The 19,485-nt window shown below is 47.4% G+C and overlaps 1 protein-coding gene across 1 annotated transcript; it reads right to left on the reverse strand.

Moving 5' to 3' along the window:
* Nucleotides 1–1,391: 1,391 nt before the first annotated feature.
* Nucleotides 1,392–12,590, reverse strand: LOC310650687 (erythroblast NAD(P)(+)--arginine ADP-ribosyltransferase-like; the record flags this gene model as incomplete). The annotated part of the gene is made up of 4 exons (XM_083380271.1): nucleotides 1,392–1,668; nucleotides 1,811–1,985; nucleotides 10,580–11,267; nucleotides 12,522–12,590. 4 exons carry the CDS (start codon nucleotides 12,588–12,590, stop codon nucleotides 1,392–1,394), a joined length of 1,209 nt encoding a protein of 402 aa, XP_083236397.1.
* Between the last annotated feature and the right edge of the window lie 6,895 nt (nucleotides 12,591–19,485).

The raw sequence follows: 19,485 nt of genomic DNA on the forward strand, positions 1-19,485 counted from the left end.
ATAGAATAGAATAGAATAGAATAGAATAGAATAGAATAGAATAGAATAGAATAGAATAGAATAGAATAGAATAGAATAGAATAGAATAGAATAGAATAGAATAGAATAGAATAGAATAGAAAGAATGGAATAGAATAGAATAGAATAGAATAGAATAGAATAGAATAGAATAGAATAGAATAGAATAGAATAGAATAGAATAGAATTAAGAATAGGTTAGGTTAGGTTAGGTTAGGATAGGATAGGATAGGATAGGATAGGATAGGATAGGATACGAAATGATACGATATGATACGATACAATAAGGAATGGAATGGAATGGATGGAATAGAATTAAGAATAGGATAGGATAGGATAGGATAGGTGTCCAATTTCCAAGGAAGTGGTGACATCAAGTTGCGCAACTCCCGTATACTCTACAGGATTGTGGTCGCCTTGCTCCAAAGTGAATTCCTAAGAAGTGTTTCATTGGCCCCTCCCTGGCTGAGGTGCTGCTGACGGTTGAATAGAATAGAATGGAATAGGATAGGATTGGATTGGATTGGATAGGATAGGATAGGATAGGATAGGATAGGATAGGTAGGGTAGGATAGGATAGGATAGAATACGATACGATTGTCAGAATCCATTTATATCACATTTCATAAATGTATGGTTAGAATATTGTGCTTATTCTGGGGATTCTGCCATCTCTCCGAGGTGGGGGGGGGGGGGAGAGAAAGAGGGAGAGAGAGAAAAGGAGAAAAAGGGGAGGGAAATAGAGGGAGAGAGAGAAAGAGGGAGAAATAGAGAGAGGGAAAGAGGGAGAGAAAGAAAGAGGGAGGGAGAGAGAGACAAGGAGAAAGAAAGAGGGAGGGAAATGGAGAGAATGCTCTAGCGCGGAGAGGGAGCAGCACGACATCAGCTGATTCGCGTTCCTGGCAATCTCCCTCGCTCGGTTTCAGCTTGCTTTCTCTTGCAGCAAGGTAAGCTTAAACAGAGCAAGGGAGATTGCAGCTGCGCGAGATCGGCTGAATCGCATTCCTGGCAATCTCCCTCGCTCCGTTTCAGCTTACTTTCTCTTGCAGCAAGGCAAGATGAACCTGAGCGAGGGAGATTGCAGCAGAGCGAGATCGTCTGATTCGCGTACCTGGCAATCTCCCTCGCTCCGTTTCAGCTTGCTTTCTCTTGCAGCAAGGCAAGATGAACCTGAGCGAGGGAGATTGCAGCAGCGTGAGATCGGGCTGATTCGCGTTCCTGGCAATCTCCCTCGCTCCGTTTCAGCTTGCTTTCTCTTGCAGCAAGGCAAGATGAACCTGAGCGAGGGAGATTGCAGCAGCGCGAGATCAGCGTTTCTCAGCACACCCTGATTCGTGCTCCTGGCAATCTACCTTGCTTTCCACTTGCGGAGGTCAGGGCTGGCCATACAGATCAGCTGACGATTCCATACGGCTGGCCCCGACCTCCGCCAATGGGCTCCAGTCGGTGGAGGTCAGGGTCAGCTGTACGGAGTTGCCAACAGTGGTGGGGGGAGGGAGTCGGATGCGTTTTTCCCTCCACACCCACATTCTGATGGCTTCACCTGCCCTGGTGCGCATCAGGAAAACCAACATGGGCCTCGATTCCCACCTGCTGCCACAGGATGAATCCTCGGGTAGGGCGTGCGCCATCTGGCCGCTTTGCTTTCCCCTTTGAATTGCAGATCGGGAAGAGGAAAGGGGGAAATCTCTCGAGCCCCAGGAGGGAGGCAATGTGAGGGCCGTGAGGGGTATCGCAAGCTCGCGGGGGAGGGAGGAAAAGAAGATGGACGCGAGTGGACACAAACACCTACCTGCCAAGGGAGTGGATGGCTCTGTCTCCTTCAGGCTTGTGCTTGTTTCTGGGGGAAGGACAACATGGTTGCTGCACAATGAGTCCAAGGGCAGGGCGGGGCCTCACTCTGCGCCTGCGCTCTTCATGCGGCCTGGTAGGTTCCTGCAGCAGCAAGTTTTCCGGCAGCAAGTAAGCTAGGAAGGAGCAGGGGGGAGGTGGGGAGAGGCAGGGACGGGAGGAAGGTGACGTTGCGTACCACCAGCCACGTGCTTGCGTACCATCAGTGGTACACGTACCACCAGTTAAAAAGCCCTGCTGTAAATAAAATAAAGGGAGATTTGTTCGAAAATTAGCGTGAAGCAGTAAGTGTTGCGCCAATGAAGACGGAGTTCAGCACAAGAGGAATATCCACGCAGGGGGGAACCCCAGGTTGCAGCCGAGGACGTCCCCGCTTCTTTTCCATTTCTGAATTTTCACCCCCATCTTGACAAAAAGGAGGGGGGGAAATGCAACCTCCCCGCGTTTGATTTCCGATTTTTCTAAATATAAATTTCTAGGGCACCCAACTCACCTGGTCAGCCCTGGGCCATTTGCAAGAGGGTCATAAAGCAATTCAAACCCCTGGATAAAAGCGGAGATTACAAAAACACACAGATGTTGCTCGGTGCATTTCGCCCGAACCCGCTCCGGTGTCCAACTTCCAAAGAAGTGGTGACCTCAAATTGCGCAACTCCCTTATGCTCTGCAGGATTGTGCTCGCCTTGCCACAAAGTGGATTCCTAAGAAGTGTTTCGTTGGCTCCCTCCCCGGCTGAGCGGCTGCCGACGGTTGAGAGGGCCAGCAGGGCCAGGCCATTGGGGCTGGAAGGGCACCGTCCAAGGAGAAAAGTGATGCGGTGTGACTAGGAGGATGGGGCAAGAAAGTACCTCTGGTGTCAGTGCTCCAACTTTGGTGGGAAACCCCTGGGCTCGGGGAGGAAGGGGCCACCAGTCAAAGGAAGGAAAATGTAGAATAGAATAGAATAGAATAGAATAGAAGAGAAGAGAAGAGAAGAGAAGAGAAGAGAAGAGAAGAGAAGAGAAGAGAAGAGAAGAGAAGAGAATAGCATACAATATGGAATATAGACTAGAACAGAACAGAACAGAACACATTCAAAGGAATTCTTTTGGTAACTGTCCCTGCATTGGCGGGCTAGATGGTGAGCTGTTGCGTTTCGATGAGCCGATGTCTCAGGAAGACACAATGAGTACTTTCAGCTCCCCGCTTCCCAGAAGCTCCCTCCCCACCCATAATGTACGGCAGGATGGAATCTAGCAAACTGAGGCTGAAGCTCAGCAGGGCAGTTCTAAAAGTTACTCTGATAAAGAGCCTGAGGTTTGGTGGGACCCAGGACCCAGCTTTTTGGGTCCTGCTTTTCTTTGAAAAAGGAGAGTTTCAGTTAACAAGGACAGCATTCTTCCCCGGCTCAGATCTCATTAATATTTAGGAGGGTGTCACATCTTTCATTTGAAGCTGTCAAAGGCTTCCCCATTGCAGAAGCTGCTACTTGCTCAAGACCCCGGCAGAGCTATGGGAGTTGATTTATCGCATGGGAATTGCATTCTGAATCTCTTCCTTCCCGGGGATCAAGAGGCCCTCTCTAGTCACCCACACACACCTGTTGCATTCCTCTTTGTGGGCTGAGGATGGGTGGGAAATCAAACACGGGGGTTACATTAAATTTTAGATTTTATTATTAGCCTTTTTAGTCTACACCCTCTTTCGAAGTTCAGGAAACCATTGTTGAGAGAATTGGCTGTGCGGGTGGGGACAGGATCCAGCTGCAGTGAGAAGAACAGGATTCCCCCCCCCCGTCTCTCTCTCTCTCTGTCTCTGTCTCTCACTCTTTCCCTCCCTCTCTCTCTTACACACACACACACACAAAGCCCAAAGCTGACTTCCCTGGGGGTAGAGGTGAAGTAGCCGAAGGACCACTCGGGACGACAGGCTAGTTACTAAAGGGTTTATTTAGAGCAAGGCAAACATAGAATAACTTGTCCGGCTTTTATAGCCGGCAGCTGTCAGCGAGGGCCAATCAGGAGCGTTCATTTTGGCGCCGCGTCAAACCAGGACCAATCCGCGTCGTCTTCTTTTGACAGCTCAGGCTTCCGCATGGTCCGGTGTTTTGACAGCCGCGAGGTGTCAGTAGTTGCGCCTGCGCTGTGTGGGGAACTTTGACAGCTGTCAAAGTTCCCGCGTGTTCTCCTGTCAGAATGTTTTCCCTAGTTGAAACAACCTGTTAACTGATGTATATTAACTGTTTACATATATAACACACCCCTTACCCCTCCCCTGGCGCGTTCCCTCCCCCTTGGTCGTCGGAACCTGCCCACTGATAGTCCTTTAGGTAGGCGGGGGCTCTTCGGTTTCTGTTGGAGCGGCGAGGGAGTGGGGGATTGTCTGGTTCTGGTCGTTCATTTTCCTGTTGTTCTTGTTCTTGGGTTGGTATAGGTAGTATTTCGGGTGGGGGTTGTAGCTCGAGTTCCTCTGGTTGTTCTAAGTTGTGTGGCGGTTGTCTGGGTCTGAGTTGGTCAATATGGCGGCGTACGTTCCCGTGAGTTTGTGTGGCTATTAGGTATGAAATGGGTCCCGTTTGTTTTAGTACTGTCCCCTGGACCCACTTGTTTTTATCCGTATATGACCGTGCCCATATCAATTGTCCTGGGTTGAGTGTGCGGGTTGTGTAGGGGTGCTCTTTTTCTTCTGGATATGTGTCAGGATGCAGTCTGTCGAGCCGCGTTATTAGCCTCCTCCCCCATCTCAGCTCCGCCGGTGATTTGCCCGTTGTTGTGCATGGAGTTGCGTGTTGTGACATGAGGAACTGGCTGAGACGCCTCTGCCAGTTCCCCTTTGCGAATTTTTTCAAAGCTTCTTTTGTGGACCGCACCATAATTTCAGCCATCCCGTTCGACGATGGATGGAACGGCGCAGACGTGACCAGCCTAATACAATTCTTCATAGCGAATATCTGAAATTCACGAGAGGTGAATTGAGGTCCGTTGTCTGAAACTATGGTGTCTGGAAGGCCATGTGTGGCGAATATTTTCCTTAAGGCTTGAATAGTGGCTCCTGACGTTGTTTTTCTAAGGGGAGTGACTTCTAGCCATTTAGAATAGCTGTCCACTACAATTAGGAAACTTTGCCCCTGGATAGGTCCTGCAAAATCTAAATGTATACGTGACCATGGGTTCCTCGTAGTTTCCCATTTGTGGATTGGTGCTTGGGGTGGCTCGTTTCGGGTCGCTTGACAGGTATAGCACCCTCCTACATATCTTTCTATTTCTTTATCTATGCCCGGCCACCAGACATAACTTCTAGCCATCGCCTTCATCTTAACAATGCCTGGATGTCCTTCATGTAAAATGTGTAATGTTTGGCTTATGTTTTTCTCAGGTATTATGACCCGATTTCCCCACAGCAGGCATCCCCTATGAGTGGATATTTCATTTTTCCTGCTAAAATATGGCTGGAATTGGGGGTGTGGGTTTTGAGCTGGCCACCCTGTTGTGGCCCATTTGAGGATTCTGCTAAGTATTTTGTCTTTAGCTGAATTGTTGGCTATAATGTTTGCAGCCAGGGGACAATCTGGAAGTTGGGAGATTGCTAGAATCAGACCAGCTGGGTCTGGGTCTGAGTCCTTGTTTTGAATGGGCAGTCTGCTGAGGCAGTCTGCGTGTCCTAATTCCTTTCCCGGTTTATGTATTAACTGATAGGAATAGGCCGATAAGAATGTGGACCACCGTAGTATTCTCGGAGAGAGAATTTGTGGTGTAGTTTTATTCCACGTGAATATTCCCAGAAGGGGTTTGTGATCTGTAAATATAGTAAAGGGCCTCCCATAAAGGTAGTCATGAAATTTTTTCACCCCTGCGACTATTGCTAGGGCTTCCCTGTCTATTTGTGCGTAATTCCTTTCTGCTTTGGACAGAGTGCGTGAATAGAAGGCTATGGGTCTTTGTGTGCCATCCTTGAATAAATGACTTAACACTGCCCCGATTCCATAGGGAGAGGCATCGCAAGCGATGCATATTGGGGTGTCTTCTCTGAAAAGGGTGATCGTTGAGCTGTGACAGATAATCTTTTTTAATGATTGGAAACTATTCTCATGTGTTTTGCTCCAGGACCAAACAGTTCCCTTGTCCAGGAGCCTATGCAGAGGGTCAGCGATAGTGGCTTTATGGGGAAGGAAGGCATGGTAAAAGTTTAATAATCCTAAAAAAGCTTGGAGCTCTTGTTTATTCCTTGGGCTTGGTGCTGTTTGAATAGCCCTTAGTTTTTCTGTGGTGGGGTGGATGCCTTGGCCATCTATTTTGTACCCTAGGAATTCTGTGGATGTGACTCCGATAGAGCACTTTTCCCGTTTAAGTTTGAGGCCGGCTTCTCTGAGCCGGCTTAGCACAGCTGACAGCCTGTCAGCTAAGTTTGCTTCGTTTTCTCCGGCGATGAGAACATCGTCGAAATAGGGGCAGACCCCGGGTATTCCTTTCAGGGTTTTCTCCATGATACCCTGAAAAATACCCGGGGCAGCCGATATGCCGAATTGGAGCCTTTTCACTTTAAAGGCACCGCGGTGGGTGACAATTGTCTGGGCTTCCGCGGTGTCATTAGTGACAGTTGCAAATACGCCTGCGTGAGATCAAGTTTGGTGAAAATGGCGCCAGAACGGATGGAAGCAAATACGTCCCTTACCGCTGGCACCGGGTAAGAATGGGGGCTGAGGGCTAGGTTGAGGGTCGCTTTATAGTCCGCGCATAATCTCACTTCCCCGTTAGGTTTAATAGGGGTGACTATAGGGGTCTCCCAGCTTCCCCCTTCCGTTGGTTCGAGCACCCCGAGACCTATGAGGCGATCGAGTTCGTTTTCTATTTTTTCTTTAAGGGCAAAGGGTACTCTCCTAGCTCTTATCTTAATTGGTTGGATTGCTGGGTTTAACTGTAAGGAGATGGGGGGACCGGTGTATTTTCCTAACATGCCATCGAAGACGTCTGCATACTTGTTGCAAACGGCTTCTAGGCTGGGTGATTGAATTGTATTTACCCCGGTTATGGCGATTCCTAGCGCCCCGAACCAGTTTAACCCTATCAAGTTGGTGCGGTTCCCCGGCGTAACTAGGACTTCTAAGGGACCCGTGAACCCTTTGTACTGCACTACCACCTTAGCCCTCCCTTCCAGAGGAATGGGGGTTTTCTGGAAGTCTGCTAGGTGGACCTGGGTTTGCCTCAGAGGAATTTTTTCCTTGCCTTGTTGACAGATCTCCTGATAAGTTTTTAACGAAATTAAGGAGACTGCTGACCCTGAATCCACTTCCATGAGGCAGGGCACCCCCTGAATTTTGACCCTGATCTTAACCTTTGAGCTTAGGCTGTTTACCCTGTCAATTGTTTCTACCAGGGGCCCTGGCGGTTTTTTCCTACTGGCCTGGGTAGCTGGCCTACCTGGGGAGTTTGCCTCCAAATCATTGATGTTGTCACGCCCCTTGCTTCGGCACACCGGTTTGATGTGGCCGGTCTTCCCGCAATTGTGGCACTTAGCGTTTCTAAACCGGCAGCTTCCTCGGGCATGGTTGCCCCCGCAGCTGGTGCAGGCGGCCCGTTGCTCATAACGTGGCGGCGGAGGGGGGTTCCTGGACCTTCGGCGATCCGAAGTGTCGCCTCTCCTTGGCTGCCTGCGTTCCATTCTGCGCTGTAGGGCTTCTCCGTCGGTGAAATCCACCGACTCTTCGCTGTCGCTGAGGGTGGCGCTTTCATGGAAGACGGTCGCTGGGCTCTCTGGGGTCGTGGTAGTCGGCTTCTTCTTGTGGCTGTGCTCGTAGGCCATGATTTCTCTGGTCAGCTCCGCCAGGCTCATGTCGGGTTTGGATGTCAGCTTCTTCTGCAGCCTCTCGTCCCTCAACCCGATCACCACCTGGTCTCTGATGCGGTCCTCCAGGTCGGGGAAACAGCAGTTCCGTGCGGCGTGTCTGACCCCAGCGATGAACTCGTTGGCGGGCTCGTCTGGCCGCTGTTTCTTCTGGGCGAATTGGACCCGCCAGTACAGTTCTGAGCGAGCCGGCATATAGTACTTGTTCAGCTGGTCCACCAGGTCCGCGTAGGAGACTTCTGTGATGGGCACCGGGCTGAACAGGCCCACGGCAGCATCATAAACTGGAGGTCCACTGATGTATAGTAGAGCGGCGGCCTTTGCTCTGTCGTCAGTGATTTTACTGACGAGGAGGAATCCCTCAACCTGGCCTAGGTGTGATTGCCATCTCTCGGGATGGCGGGTATCAAATTCCCTCACACGCCCGAAGTTTGCCATGTCGTCCGGTCCTGGGTTGCTCCTGTGGAAGTTAAAACTTCCAGTGACAGCTCTTGCCGGGAACTCTCTTCCTCGGCCGTGACTTCAGCTCCGGAGCGATCCCACCTTCGTCGCCAGTGAAGTAGCCGAAGGACCACTCGGGACGACAGGCTAGTTACTAAAGGGTTTATTTAGAGCAAGGCAAACATAGAATAACTTGTCCGGCTTTTATAGCTGGCAGCTGTCAGCGAGGGCCAATCAGGAGCGTTCATTTTGGCGCCGCGTCAAACCAGGACCAATCCGCGTCGTCTTCTTTTGACAGCTCAGGCTTCCGCATGGTCCGGTGTTTTGACAGCCGCGAGCTGTCAGTAGTTGCGCCTGCGCTGTGCGGGGAACTTTGACAGCTGTCAAAGTTCCCGCGTGTTCTCCTGTCAGAATGTTTTCCCTAGTTGAAACAACCTGTTAACTGATGTATATTAACTGTTTACATATATAACACAAGAGTAGGTCCAGAAAACCCACCCACAGACAAAAGGGCTGTGTCGTCAGCAAAGTGAAGGCTTACCCAGGCCAGGTCCATCGGTCAGGTTATCCTTTGCAGTCCCTTCGTGGTCGCCAAATTGACAAACTAATCAGTTCGGGTCTGTTCTTTCTCCGAAAACGGGAGAGCAGCAGTGAGTGAAAATCAAAACTCCGGGAAAGCTGCTTATGAAAAGGAAGTACTGTTTAATTTCCCAATAGCAGCAACAAGGGCGGTCTTGGCGGCAGCTAGCAAATTGGGTTTGTTCGTGAGTTTTTATATGTTTCGATGTTTTCCAATACCGCTATGTGAATAAGTGTTCTTTCAGTGTTCTTTGGGCTCTACTCAATACTCTAATTGCTGTTATAGGTTTTCCTTCTGTTGTGTATGATGTTGTGGCTGATTCTTGGAGCTAAGGGAAATGTAAGTTTAGGTGTTTTTATTTTTCTAATTTGGCCCAGTTTCAATCTTTTATGTAGTCAGCCTGTCTTTTCTGAGATTGCTTTGTTATGCAGGAGTTTCTGAATTCGGTTTTATGAATGGGCCGCACGGTATCTTTCGAATGAAACGTAGTTTCCCTAAACAATGCCTATGGGCTGTCATGGCGGAGGAAAGACGGGTGAGGTTTCCTGCCTATCCTTAAGGGGATTATCTTTTCTTCTGTTTTGGGAGACCATCCATGGATTAATATTTTATTCAGGGGAGTGGGTTCCGTTTACACTATTTTTTTTGTCCTTTTGAGTCGGAGCCATTTCTTTCGGTGGACCCAAACTAGCCTTTTCATCAACCAAACAATAGGGCTGCCTTCCAAAGTGAAAGCTGCAAATTGTCCAGAAAGATGTAAGTCTGGGTGGAAAAGGAACAGATTCAGCCTACGGTGAGTGGGCGTGTCTGTCTTTTCTCCCGTGTAACAAAACAAAGCTTTTCTTGCACACCAAAGATTTTTATTGCTTGATTGGTTGATTCCCAGTACAATCATCCCATATCACTGATACCCAATTTCTGATCTCTGCATCCAAGAGAAAGATGACACCCTCCCCGAATAAATGGCTTTATTGTATGTCGCACTTGCTCTCCTTCCTAGGGATGCCTTCTTCTTAGATGGCCATGAGGTCCAAGGCTTCCTAGAGACCCCAGGGTGCTCCAGGTCCGAAGGAGATCCCGCAGAAAGAATGCCCTCCCCTTTAGAGTTTAGCGACCTGCACCTGTGTAGACAGAAATGGGGAGAGGGGTGGTGAGATTAAAGTGGCAACAAGTGAAATTTTGATTCCTTTTATTTATTCATTCATTTTTAATCCTTAGCCGAGATTTCTTGTCCTGAATGCTGTCATTTGATGCCATCATCCATGACCTGGATGATTGAGCATCATAGACATTTGGTCTATGTCTTGGTCCTCCAGCAGCCCCAGATAATGGCTGAGCTGCTACCGGGGTCATCTGAGCCATGGGTCCCAAAGCTGTGGGCTGCAGCCCACTACCGGTCTGTAACCTATTCACAAGTGGGGCACATGAGTGGCTGGCCTGCATCTGCGCACCCGTAAAGCCCCAGATGCAAGCATTGCAGGTGCTCATGGTCTCACTTGTGCTCCTGGTGCCACTCACGTGAGGGCCGTGGGCGTTCGGGGTCTCACTCGCACAAGTGTCACGAACGCTCGGGACCTCACTTGCGTGAGGATCATGAACACTCGGGGGCCCCCCTCCTGTGAGTGTGTGGGTACTTGCAACCCCACTCACGTGAGTGTTTGGGGCCTCACTAGCACAAACATCATGGGTAGTCTTGGCTCCAGTCGCATGAGTAATGGGTGCTCATGCCCAACTATCCGTGCACATACTTGCCTCTCCCACACAACCATCCCCATTCCCCCTGACTCCTTCTCCCCCCCAGCCACCAACCCAGAACAGTTGGGCAGCCGTGCTCTGATCCCCAAGTTCTCCACTCTTCCAGCCTCTTACTTTTCAGGGCCTCACAGTTGAACCGGCTGGAAACACCGTGGGACTTCAATCGGATGGTGACTCCCTTTAGGGTCTTCTTGCGGTAGGTCACAATGAACGTCTCGTACGGCGGGATGAGAACTTCCATTTCGTGCTTGTAATACGAGACGTCGTAAATGGGCACTCCGTGACAGGTCTTGATGGAGAAGAAGGTGTCCTGGCCAAAGTTCTGGGCCTTCTCTTTGACCAAAGATGAGGAAGCGAACTGCCCGAAGCGGACAAGCTGTTTGGAGTGGACATCAAAACGGATCCCATTTATCCCACGGAAAACCTCGTAGCATTTGCCCGCGATCTTCCGGGCCTGAACAAACTTGGTTAGGAGGAAATAGAAGTCCTTGAAGGCAAATTGATTGTAAGAGTATTTGGATTTCCCGGCATCGCGGACGGCATTGTTGAAATCACGGTACAGGCCCCCACCCATTGTGTAAGCCACAACGGCAGTGCCGTAGATTGGATTGATCTTGCCGACACTTGGGCCAAGGTTGGCCCAGTACCCTCTGGCTGCATTCCAGATTCCCATATATTTCATCGGGATGGGAACGTATCCTGGCTTCTGCACCTTGAGCTCCTTCTTCGGGTGGCAGTTAATATACTGGTCGTCCACGGAATTCTTGGACATGTCGAGGGGAATCTTTTGGAGACACAACACCTGTGCGGTAAAAGAGAAGGTGTGGAAGGACATGAAGGAGTGAAAAGAGGCCAATTCCGGGTGAAACCGGGCTCGCCCAGGTGCCTTCGTCAACCTCCAAAAGACCACAGGGAGGATTGAGTCCCTGTGGATTTTACTCCGCTCTTCGTTACCAACTCTAGGGGGCGCTGCTCATCTCCCTTTCCAGGCCATTGAGCCCGTGCTGTCCAAAGACATTTCCGTGGTCATGTGGGCAGCATGAAGTCACGGAGTGCTGTTGCCTTCCCACCGAAGTAGTACTTATTTATCTACTCGCATTTCTGTGCTTTCAGACTGCTAGGCTGCTAAGAGCTGAGCTGAGGACGGGAGCTCGCCCCCTCTTGTGGTGCTCAGGTCTCGAACGAAATTATTTACGTTCCCCCAAGTGCTCCAAATCCCCGTGAGCTTTTCAGATATTCCTGCGACGTATGGAATTACAATTTTGAACAACAGCGGCGGGGTTCAAAGGTGTGAACAACCGGTTCTCTGTGTGGATGGGCAGCAAACAAAATTAGCTCCCGGTTCTGCCGGACTGGTTCGAACCAGCTGGATCCCACCACCGGTTAACAACAATGACAATAGTAACAACATTAACAATAACAAATGAAGCATTGTTGTCATTCCACAGGGCGCGGGAGTGATCCGAAAAGCTCGGGAGGCCTCGAGTGGCCTCGACGACTCTCAGAGAGAGGACTAACGACCAGCCGACCATGGGCAAAATAAATCCTTTCCTCCCGCCACCGTTCGGTCCGCACCGAGGAAGCTTCTTCATAATAATCAAGTTGGAAGGGACCTTGGAGGTCATCTAGCCCAACCCCCCCCGCTAAACCCTAAGACATCTTCTGGGAGAAACAAACTCCGGTTGCCTGTGGGAAAAGCACTTTGGGGACCATGACCCAAAGGGAGAAGGCCCCATGGTGTGTGTGTGTGTGTGGAGGGGAACTCGTGGTCTCTGTGGCTCGGTCTGGAGGGATCCTCTCCCTGGCCTTGGCCGGGTTTAGATGGCCTCACAATGCCCCGCATGGCAGGTTTTCTTCTTCACCCTCTGTTAAGGACCTGCCCTGACTGGATCTGCCAAGAACGCGGAACTCCTTTCCTTGATACGATCAAGATTTCAACAGCTGGAAGGGACTTTTTCATCAAGCGGGGAGGGGAGGACTGCCACCTGGCTGTCTGGCAGCCCCTCCCCATTCAAGGAGGTGGACAGTCCAGCTGCTGAAGCTGTCCCCTTCTTACCTGCAAAGGTCCGGTGAAGAATCCGATCAGGCACAAGACCTGGACCGTCCGGACAGTCGGGATCTTCATGGTGACTCCTGAGGAAAGATAAAACGAGGAGGAATGACAGTGGCGCACGAAACCCACCCCGCGGCCTTCGTAAAACGTCGAACAATTTAAAGGTCGAGCGGGAGACCCTTACAGAATCCTAGAAGGACAGAGCCAGAAGGCACCCTAGAGGTCTTCTAGTCCAACCCCCTGCTCAAGCAGGAGAGCCTTAAGAATCACAGGATGACAGAGATGGAAGGCAACTCGGAGGTCATCTAGTCCAACCCCCAGATTGAGCAGGAGACCCTTATAGAATCACAGAAGGACAGAGCTGGAAGGGACCCTGGAGGTCTTCTAGTCCAACCCCCTACTCGAGCAGGAAGTGCCCATAAGAATGCAAACTAAGACAGAAAAATTAAGTGTGAATATTCACGTCGGTTTGTTTGGGGAGAAGAAATCTGTATGTCAGCCCCGTGAGGTGACCCCACAAATACACACTGTCCCCACTTGCAAGTCTTGCCATTCGTTCCTGGTATAGGATCTCCGGCTTGATCAGTGGGCTGGACTAGAAGTCCCTTCCAGCTTCTTTTCTATTCTATTCTATTCTATTCTATTCTATTCTATTCTATTCTATTCTATTCTATTCTATTCTATTCTATTCTATTCTATTCTATTCTATTCTATTCTATTCTATTCCATTCTATTCTATTCTATTCTATTCGATTCGATTCGATTCGATTCGATTCGATTCTACATTTTATTATTCTATTCTATTCTATTCTATTCTATTCTATTCTATTCTATTCTATTCTATTCTATTCTATTCTATTCGATTCTTTCCATATCCCATCCCATCCCATCCCATCCCATCCCATCCCATCCCATCCCATCCCATCCCATCCCATCCCATCCCATCCCATCCCATCCCATCCCATCCCATTCTATTCTATTCTATTCTATTCTATTCTATTCTATTCTATTCTATTCTATTCTATTCTATTCTATTCTATTCTATTCTATTCTATTCTATTCTATTCTATTCTATTCTATTCCCCTGTCATGGTCCGACCATTATCTCCTGCGGCTGGTCTTCCATTATGCCACCCCCTGCCGCTGGGCGGCGGAACTAACTAAATGGTTCCGCCCCAGGCGCCTAATGGACCCTGAACGGTTCCAGAAGGCACTTCGGTCTGTACCCATCGCCCTCACTCACAGCCCAGTTGAGTGGATACCTGGGAAAAGGCGGCCACTGAGGCACTCGACTGTGTTGTACCCTTGCGACCTCTGACCCAGCGCAGATCCCGTTGGGCTCCATGGTTGTCTGCGGAGCTCCGGGAGATGAAGCGTCGGAGACGGTCTAGAGAGCGGTTGGAGGTCCAGCCGTTCCGAATCTGACCAATTGCAGCTAAGAACCTTTATAAGGTCTTATCTTGCTGCGATGAGGACGGCGAGGGCTAATTACTTCGCCGCCCTCATCGCGTCCGCAGATAATCACCCGGCCGCCCTGTTTAGGGTGACTCGCTCCCTTCTTCACCAGGAGGTGAGGGAGGATCCCTTACGGGGACGCGCCGAGGAGTTTAGTCATCATCTGGCGGACAAAATCGCTCAGATCCGGACCGGTCTGGACTCCGACTGGGCAGAGTCTGACGTGGAGGAATCGGACGGTCTTGAGCATGTTATCTGGACTGAGTTCGATCCTGTTTCCCCTGATGATGTGGACAGGATCATGGGGAGGCTGAGCTCCACCACCTGTTTGTTGGATCCGTGCCCCTCCTGGCTAGTTTATGCGGCTCGGGAAGGGACACGAGGCTGGTTCCAGGCAGTAATAACTGCTTCTTTGAAGGAGGGTGTCTTCCCCGCTGCCTTGAAGAAGGCAGTGGTGAGACCCCTCCTCAAAAAGCCTGTCCTGGACCCGGCTGTTTTAAATAACTATCATCCGGTCTCCAACCTTCGCTTTCTGGCGAAGGTTGTTGAGAGTGTGGTGGCGCATCAGCTTCCTCTGTTCCTGGAGGAAACTGATTATCTCAACCCATACCAATCGGGTTTCAGGCCCGGACACAGCACGGAGACGGGATTGGTCGCGCTGGTGAATGATCTCTGGCGGGCTCGGGACAGGGGTTGCTCCTCTGTCCTAGTCCTATTAGATCTCTCAGCGGCTTTCGATACCATCAATCATGGTATCCTTCTGCGGCGTCTCAGGGGGTTGGGAGTGGGAGGCACCATTTTACGGTGGTTCTCCTCCTATCTCCTGGGCCGCTTGCAGTCGGTGTTGACGGGAGGGCAGAGATCCACCCCGAGGCCTCTTGTTTGTGGAGTTCCTCAGGGGTCGGTTCTCTCTCCCCTCCTGTTCAACATCTATATGAAGCCGCTGGGCGAGGTCATTCGTGGTTTCGGGGTGGGGTATCATCAGTATGCTGATGATACCCAACTGTTTTTTTCCACCCTGAACCAACCCAGCGATGCCCTCGCCGTGATGTCCCGTTGCCTGGAGGCGGTTCAGGTCTGGATGGGGAGAAACAGGCTTCGTCTGAATCCCGCCAAGACTGAGTGGCTGTGCGTATCGGCGTCTTGGGCTAACCAGATTATTCCACCTTTAACAATGGGGGGGTGAGGTGTTACCCCCCCCCGTTGATAAGACTCGCAACTTGGCCGTCCTCCTAGATTCACGGCTCAATTTTGAAGATCATACAGGAGCCGTGACCAGGGGGGCTTTTGCCCAGGTTCGCCTGGTGCACCAGTTGCGTCCCTATCTGGACCGAGATGCCCTACGTTTGGTCACTCATGCGCTCGTGACCTCCCGTCTAGACTACTGCAACGCTCTCTACATGGGGCTGCCCTTGAGGACCACTTGGAGGCTTCAGCTGGTTCAGAATGCGGCCGCGCGAGTTGTGATGGGGGTTTCCCGATACTCCCATGTAACACCTCTACTCCGCGAGCTGCATTGGCTTCCGGTTGCCCTCCGGGTGAGATTCAAGGTGCTGGTGATGATCTATAAAGCCCTGAATGGCTTGGATCCGGGATATTTGAGGGAACACCTGCTGCCGGCATCAAGTTCCCTTCGCCCAGTGCGCTCCCACAGGGAGGGCCTTCTCAGGGTGCCGCCGGTAAAAGACTGCCGGCGGATAACACCCAGGGATAGGGCCTTCTCAGTGGGTGCGCCTGCCCTCTGGAACCAGCTGCCCGTGGAGCTTAGGACTGCCCCCGACCTTCGCACATTTCGCCGGGACCTGAAGACCTGGCTCTTTGAGCTCTCTGGCCCAGGCTGAGAATTTTTAACTGGGGTTTTTAATTTTAGGGATGATTTAATCTTTTTTTATTTGTTTTTAACTTTTGTACTGGTTGTTTTAAATGCCCTGTAAACCTCCCTGAGTCCTTCGGGAAAGGGCGGTATATAAATTTAATAAAATAAATAAATAAATAAATAAATATACTGCATTTTATTATTCTATTCTGCATTTTATTATTCTATTCTATTCTATTCTATTCTATTCTATTCTATTCTATTCTATTCTATTCTATTCTATTCTATTCTGCATTTTATTATTCTATTCTATTCTGCATTTTATTCTATTTTGCATTTTATTATTCTATTCTATTCTATTCTACATTTTATTATTCTATTCTGCATTTTATTATTCTATTCTATTCTATTCTATATTTTTTATTCTATTCTATTCTGCATTTTATTATTCTATTCTATTCTACATTTTATTATTCTATTCTATTCTATTCTATTCTATTCTATTCTATTCTATTCTATTCTGCATTTTATTATTCTATTCTATTCTACATTTTATTATTCTATTCTATTCTATTCTATTCTATTCTATTCTGCATTTTATTATTCTATTCTGCATTTTATTATTCTATTCTGCATTTTATTATTCTATTCTATTCTATTCTGTTCTATTCATTCTGCATTTTATTATTCTATTCTGCATTTTATTATTCTATTCTACATGTTATTATTCTATTCTATTCTATTCTGCATTTTATTATTCTATTCTGCATTTTATTATTCTATTCTGCATTTTATTATTCTATTCTATTCTATTCTATTCTGCATTTTATTATTGTATTCTATTCTGTTCTATTCTATTCTGCATTTTATTATTCTATTCTGCATTTTATTATTCTATTCTATTCTATTCTATTCTATTCTATTCTATTCTATTCTATTCTATTCTATTCTATTCTATTCTATTCTATTCTATTCTATTCTATTCTATTCTATTCTATTCTATTCTGCCTTCTCTCTCTCCTCTCTCTCTCTAGAATAGAAAATGAACAGAACAGAACAGAATAGAGTAGAATAGAGCTGGAAGGGACGGTGGAGGTCTTCTAGTCCAGCCCCCCTGGTCAAGGAGGGGATCCTATGCCATTTCAGACAGGGGGCTGTCCAGTCTCCTTGAAAGCCTCCAGCGAGGGAGCACCCGCAAGCTCTGGTGGCAAGCAGTTCCACAGGCTAATCATTCTCACTCCTTAGTCCCAGGTGGCTTCTCTCCGGGCTGCTTTTCCATCCGTTGCTTCTTGTCCTGCCCTCAGCAGCAGCATTCACACAATCCCGGGTGAACCCCAGATTCCAACCCCAGACTCTCTCCTCCTCCTTCCTTTCCATATTTTGAATTTTTGGCCCCCGTCTTGAGCGAAGGGGAGAGTGCAACCTCCCCATATTTTATTGATGGCTTTTTACACACACACACACACACACACACACACACATACTATTATATGATATATAAATTTGCACGGCACCCAGCTCACCGATGCAGCTCTGGGCCGTTTGCAGTGCCGTAATAAAGCAGTATAAACGCCCAAATAAAATCATAAAAAACTGAGATTTGGAACCAATATCTCCGTGCCCATTCCGCTTCCAACTTACAAGGGGGTGGTGGTGAGGCCGAGTTGATCCTTGCGTTACTCCCTAGAGCTGCGAAGAAATGTGGTCGCCTGGCTAGAAGTGGCTAATAGGAGGTGTCCCGGTGGCCCCTCCCCGGCTGAGAGGCTGTCAATGGGTAAGGCCATTGGGGCAGGACAGGCACCGTCCAGGAAAGAGAAGCGGCGGGGAGGGCGAGGAACACGAGGAGGAGGGAACAAGCAAGCAATGCTGGTGTCCCTGGGAAAACACTGGGCCGGGGGTGTTAGGGGGCACCTGTCAAACCAAGCTGGAAGGAAAAATTAATGAGAATGAGAATAGAATAGAATAGAATAGAATAGAATAGAATAGAATAGAATAGAATAGAATAGAATAGAATAGAATAGAATAGAATAGAATAGAAAATATGGAATGGAATGGAATGGAATAAAATAGAATTAGAATAGAATAATAAAATGCAGAATAGAATAATAAAATGTAGAATAGAATAGAATAATAAAATGCAGAATAGAATAGAAAAGAATAATAAAATGCGGAATAGAATAGAATAATAAAATGCAGAATAGAATAGAATAGAATAGAATAGAATAGAATAATAAAATGCATAATAGAATAATAAAATGCATAATAGAATAATAAAATGTAGAATAGAATAGAATAGAATAATAGAATGCAGAATAGAATAGAATAGAATAGAATAGAATAGAATAGAATAGAATAGAATAGAATAGAATAGAATAGAATAGAATAGAACAGAACAGAACAGAACAGAACAGAATAGAATAGAATAGAACAGAATAGAATAGAATAATAAAATGCAGAATAGAATAAAATAGAATAGAATAGAATAATAAAATGCAGAATAGAATAGAATAGATAATAGAATGCAGAATAGAGTAGAATAATAAAATGCAGAATAGAATAATAAAATGCATAATAGAATAGAAAAGAATAATAAAATGCAGAACAGAACAGAACAGAACAGAACAGTATAGAATAGAATAGAATAGAATAGAATAGAATAGAATAGAATAGAATAGAATAGAATAGAATAGAATAGAATAGAATAGAATAGAATAGAATAGAAGATGAGGAAGGGACTTTGGAGGTCTTCTAGTCCAGCCCACTGATCAAGCCGGAGATCCTATACCAGGAACAAATGGCAAGACTTGCAAGTGGGGACAGTGTGTATTTGTGGGGTCACCTCACGGGAGTGACATACGGATTTCTTCTCCCCAAACAAAGCGACGTGAATATTCACACTTAATTTTTCTGTCTTATTTTGCATTCTTTTGGGCACTTCCTTGTGCTAATATTTGCAACAGCTGGAGAGCTGCTTAAACCCCACCGGTCGTATTTCCTTAGAACTTCTAGGGCGTTTGAGTAATTCTGCCTGGGCCATTTTCGTCTATTTATTAATGAGTTACTCAATAACCAAGATAGAGAAATAACGGCCAGAGCTTCCTTACAGCTTCCCAGGAAGAGAACAGAGAATGTCAAGTGATACTCTAGTACCGGGAGCGATGGTTAATGGAATGGAATAGAACGGAATAGAATATAGAATATTATATAGAATAGAATAGTATAGAATAGAATAGAATAGAATAGAATAGAATAGAATAGAATAGAATAGAATGATAAAATGCAGAATAGAATAATAAAATGCAGAATAGAATAGAATAGAATAGAAAAGAATAATAAAATGTAGAATAGAATAGAATAATAAAATGCAGAATAGAATTATAAAATGCAGAATAGAATAATAAAATGCAGAATAAAATAGAATAGAATAGAATGAATAAAATAATAAAATGCAGAATAGAATAGAATAATAAAATGCAGAATAGAAGAATAGAATAGAATAGAATAGCAGAGAAGAGAAGAGAAGAGAAGAGAAGAGAAGAGAAGAGAAGAGAAGAGAAGAGAAGAGAAGAGAAGAGAAGAGAATATAGGATTGGAATAGAATAGAATAAAAGCTGGAAGGGACTTTGGAGGTCTTCTAGTCCAGCCCACTGATCAAGCCGGAGATCCTATACCAGGAACGAATGGCAAGACTTACAA

The sequence above is a fragment of the Vipera ursinii genome (assembly GCF_947247035.1).
Source record: "Vipera ursinii genome assembly, contig: scaffold_384, whole genome shotgun sequence".
Taxonomy (NCBI): Eukaryota; Metazoa; Chordata; class Lepidosauria; order Squamata; family Viperidae; genus Vipera; species Vipera ursinii.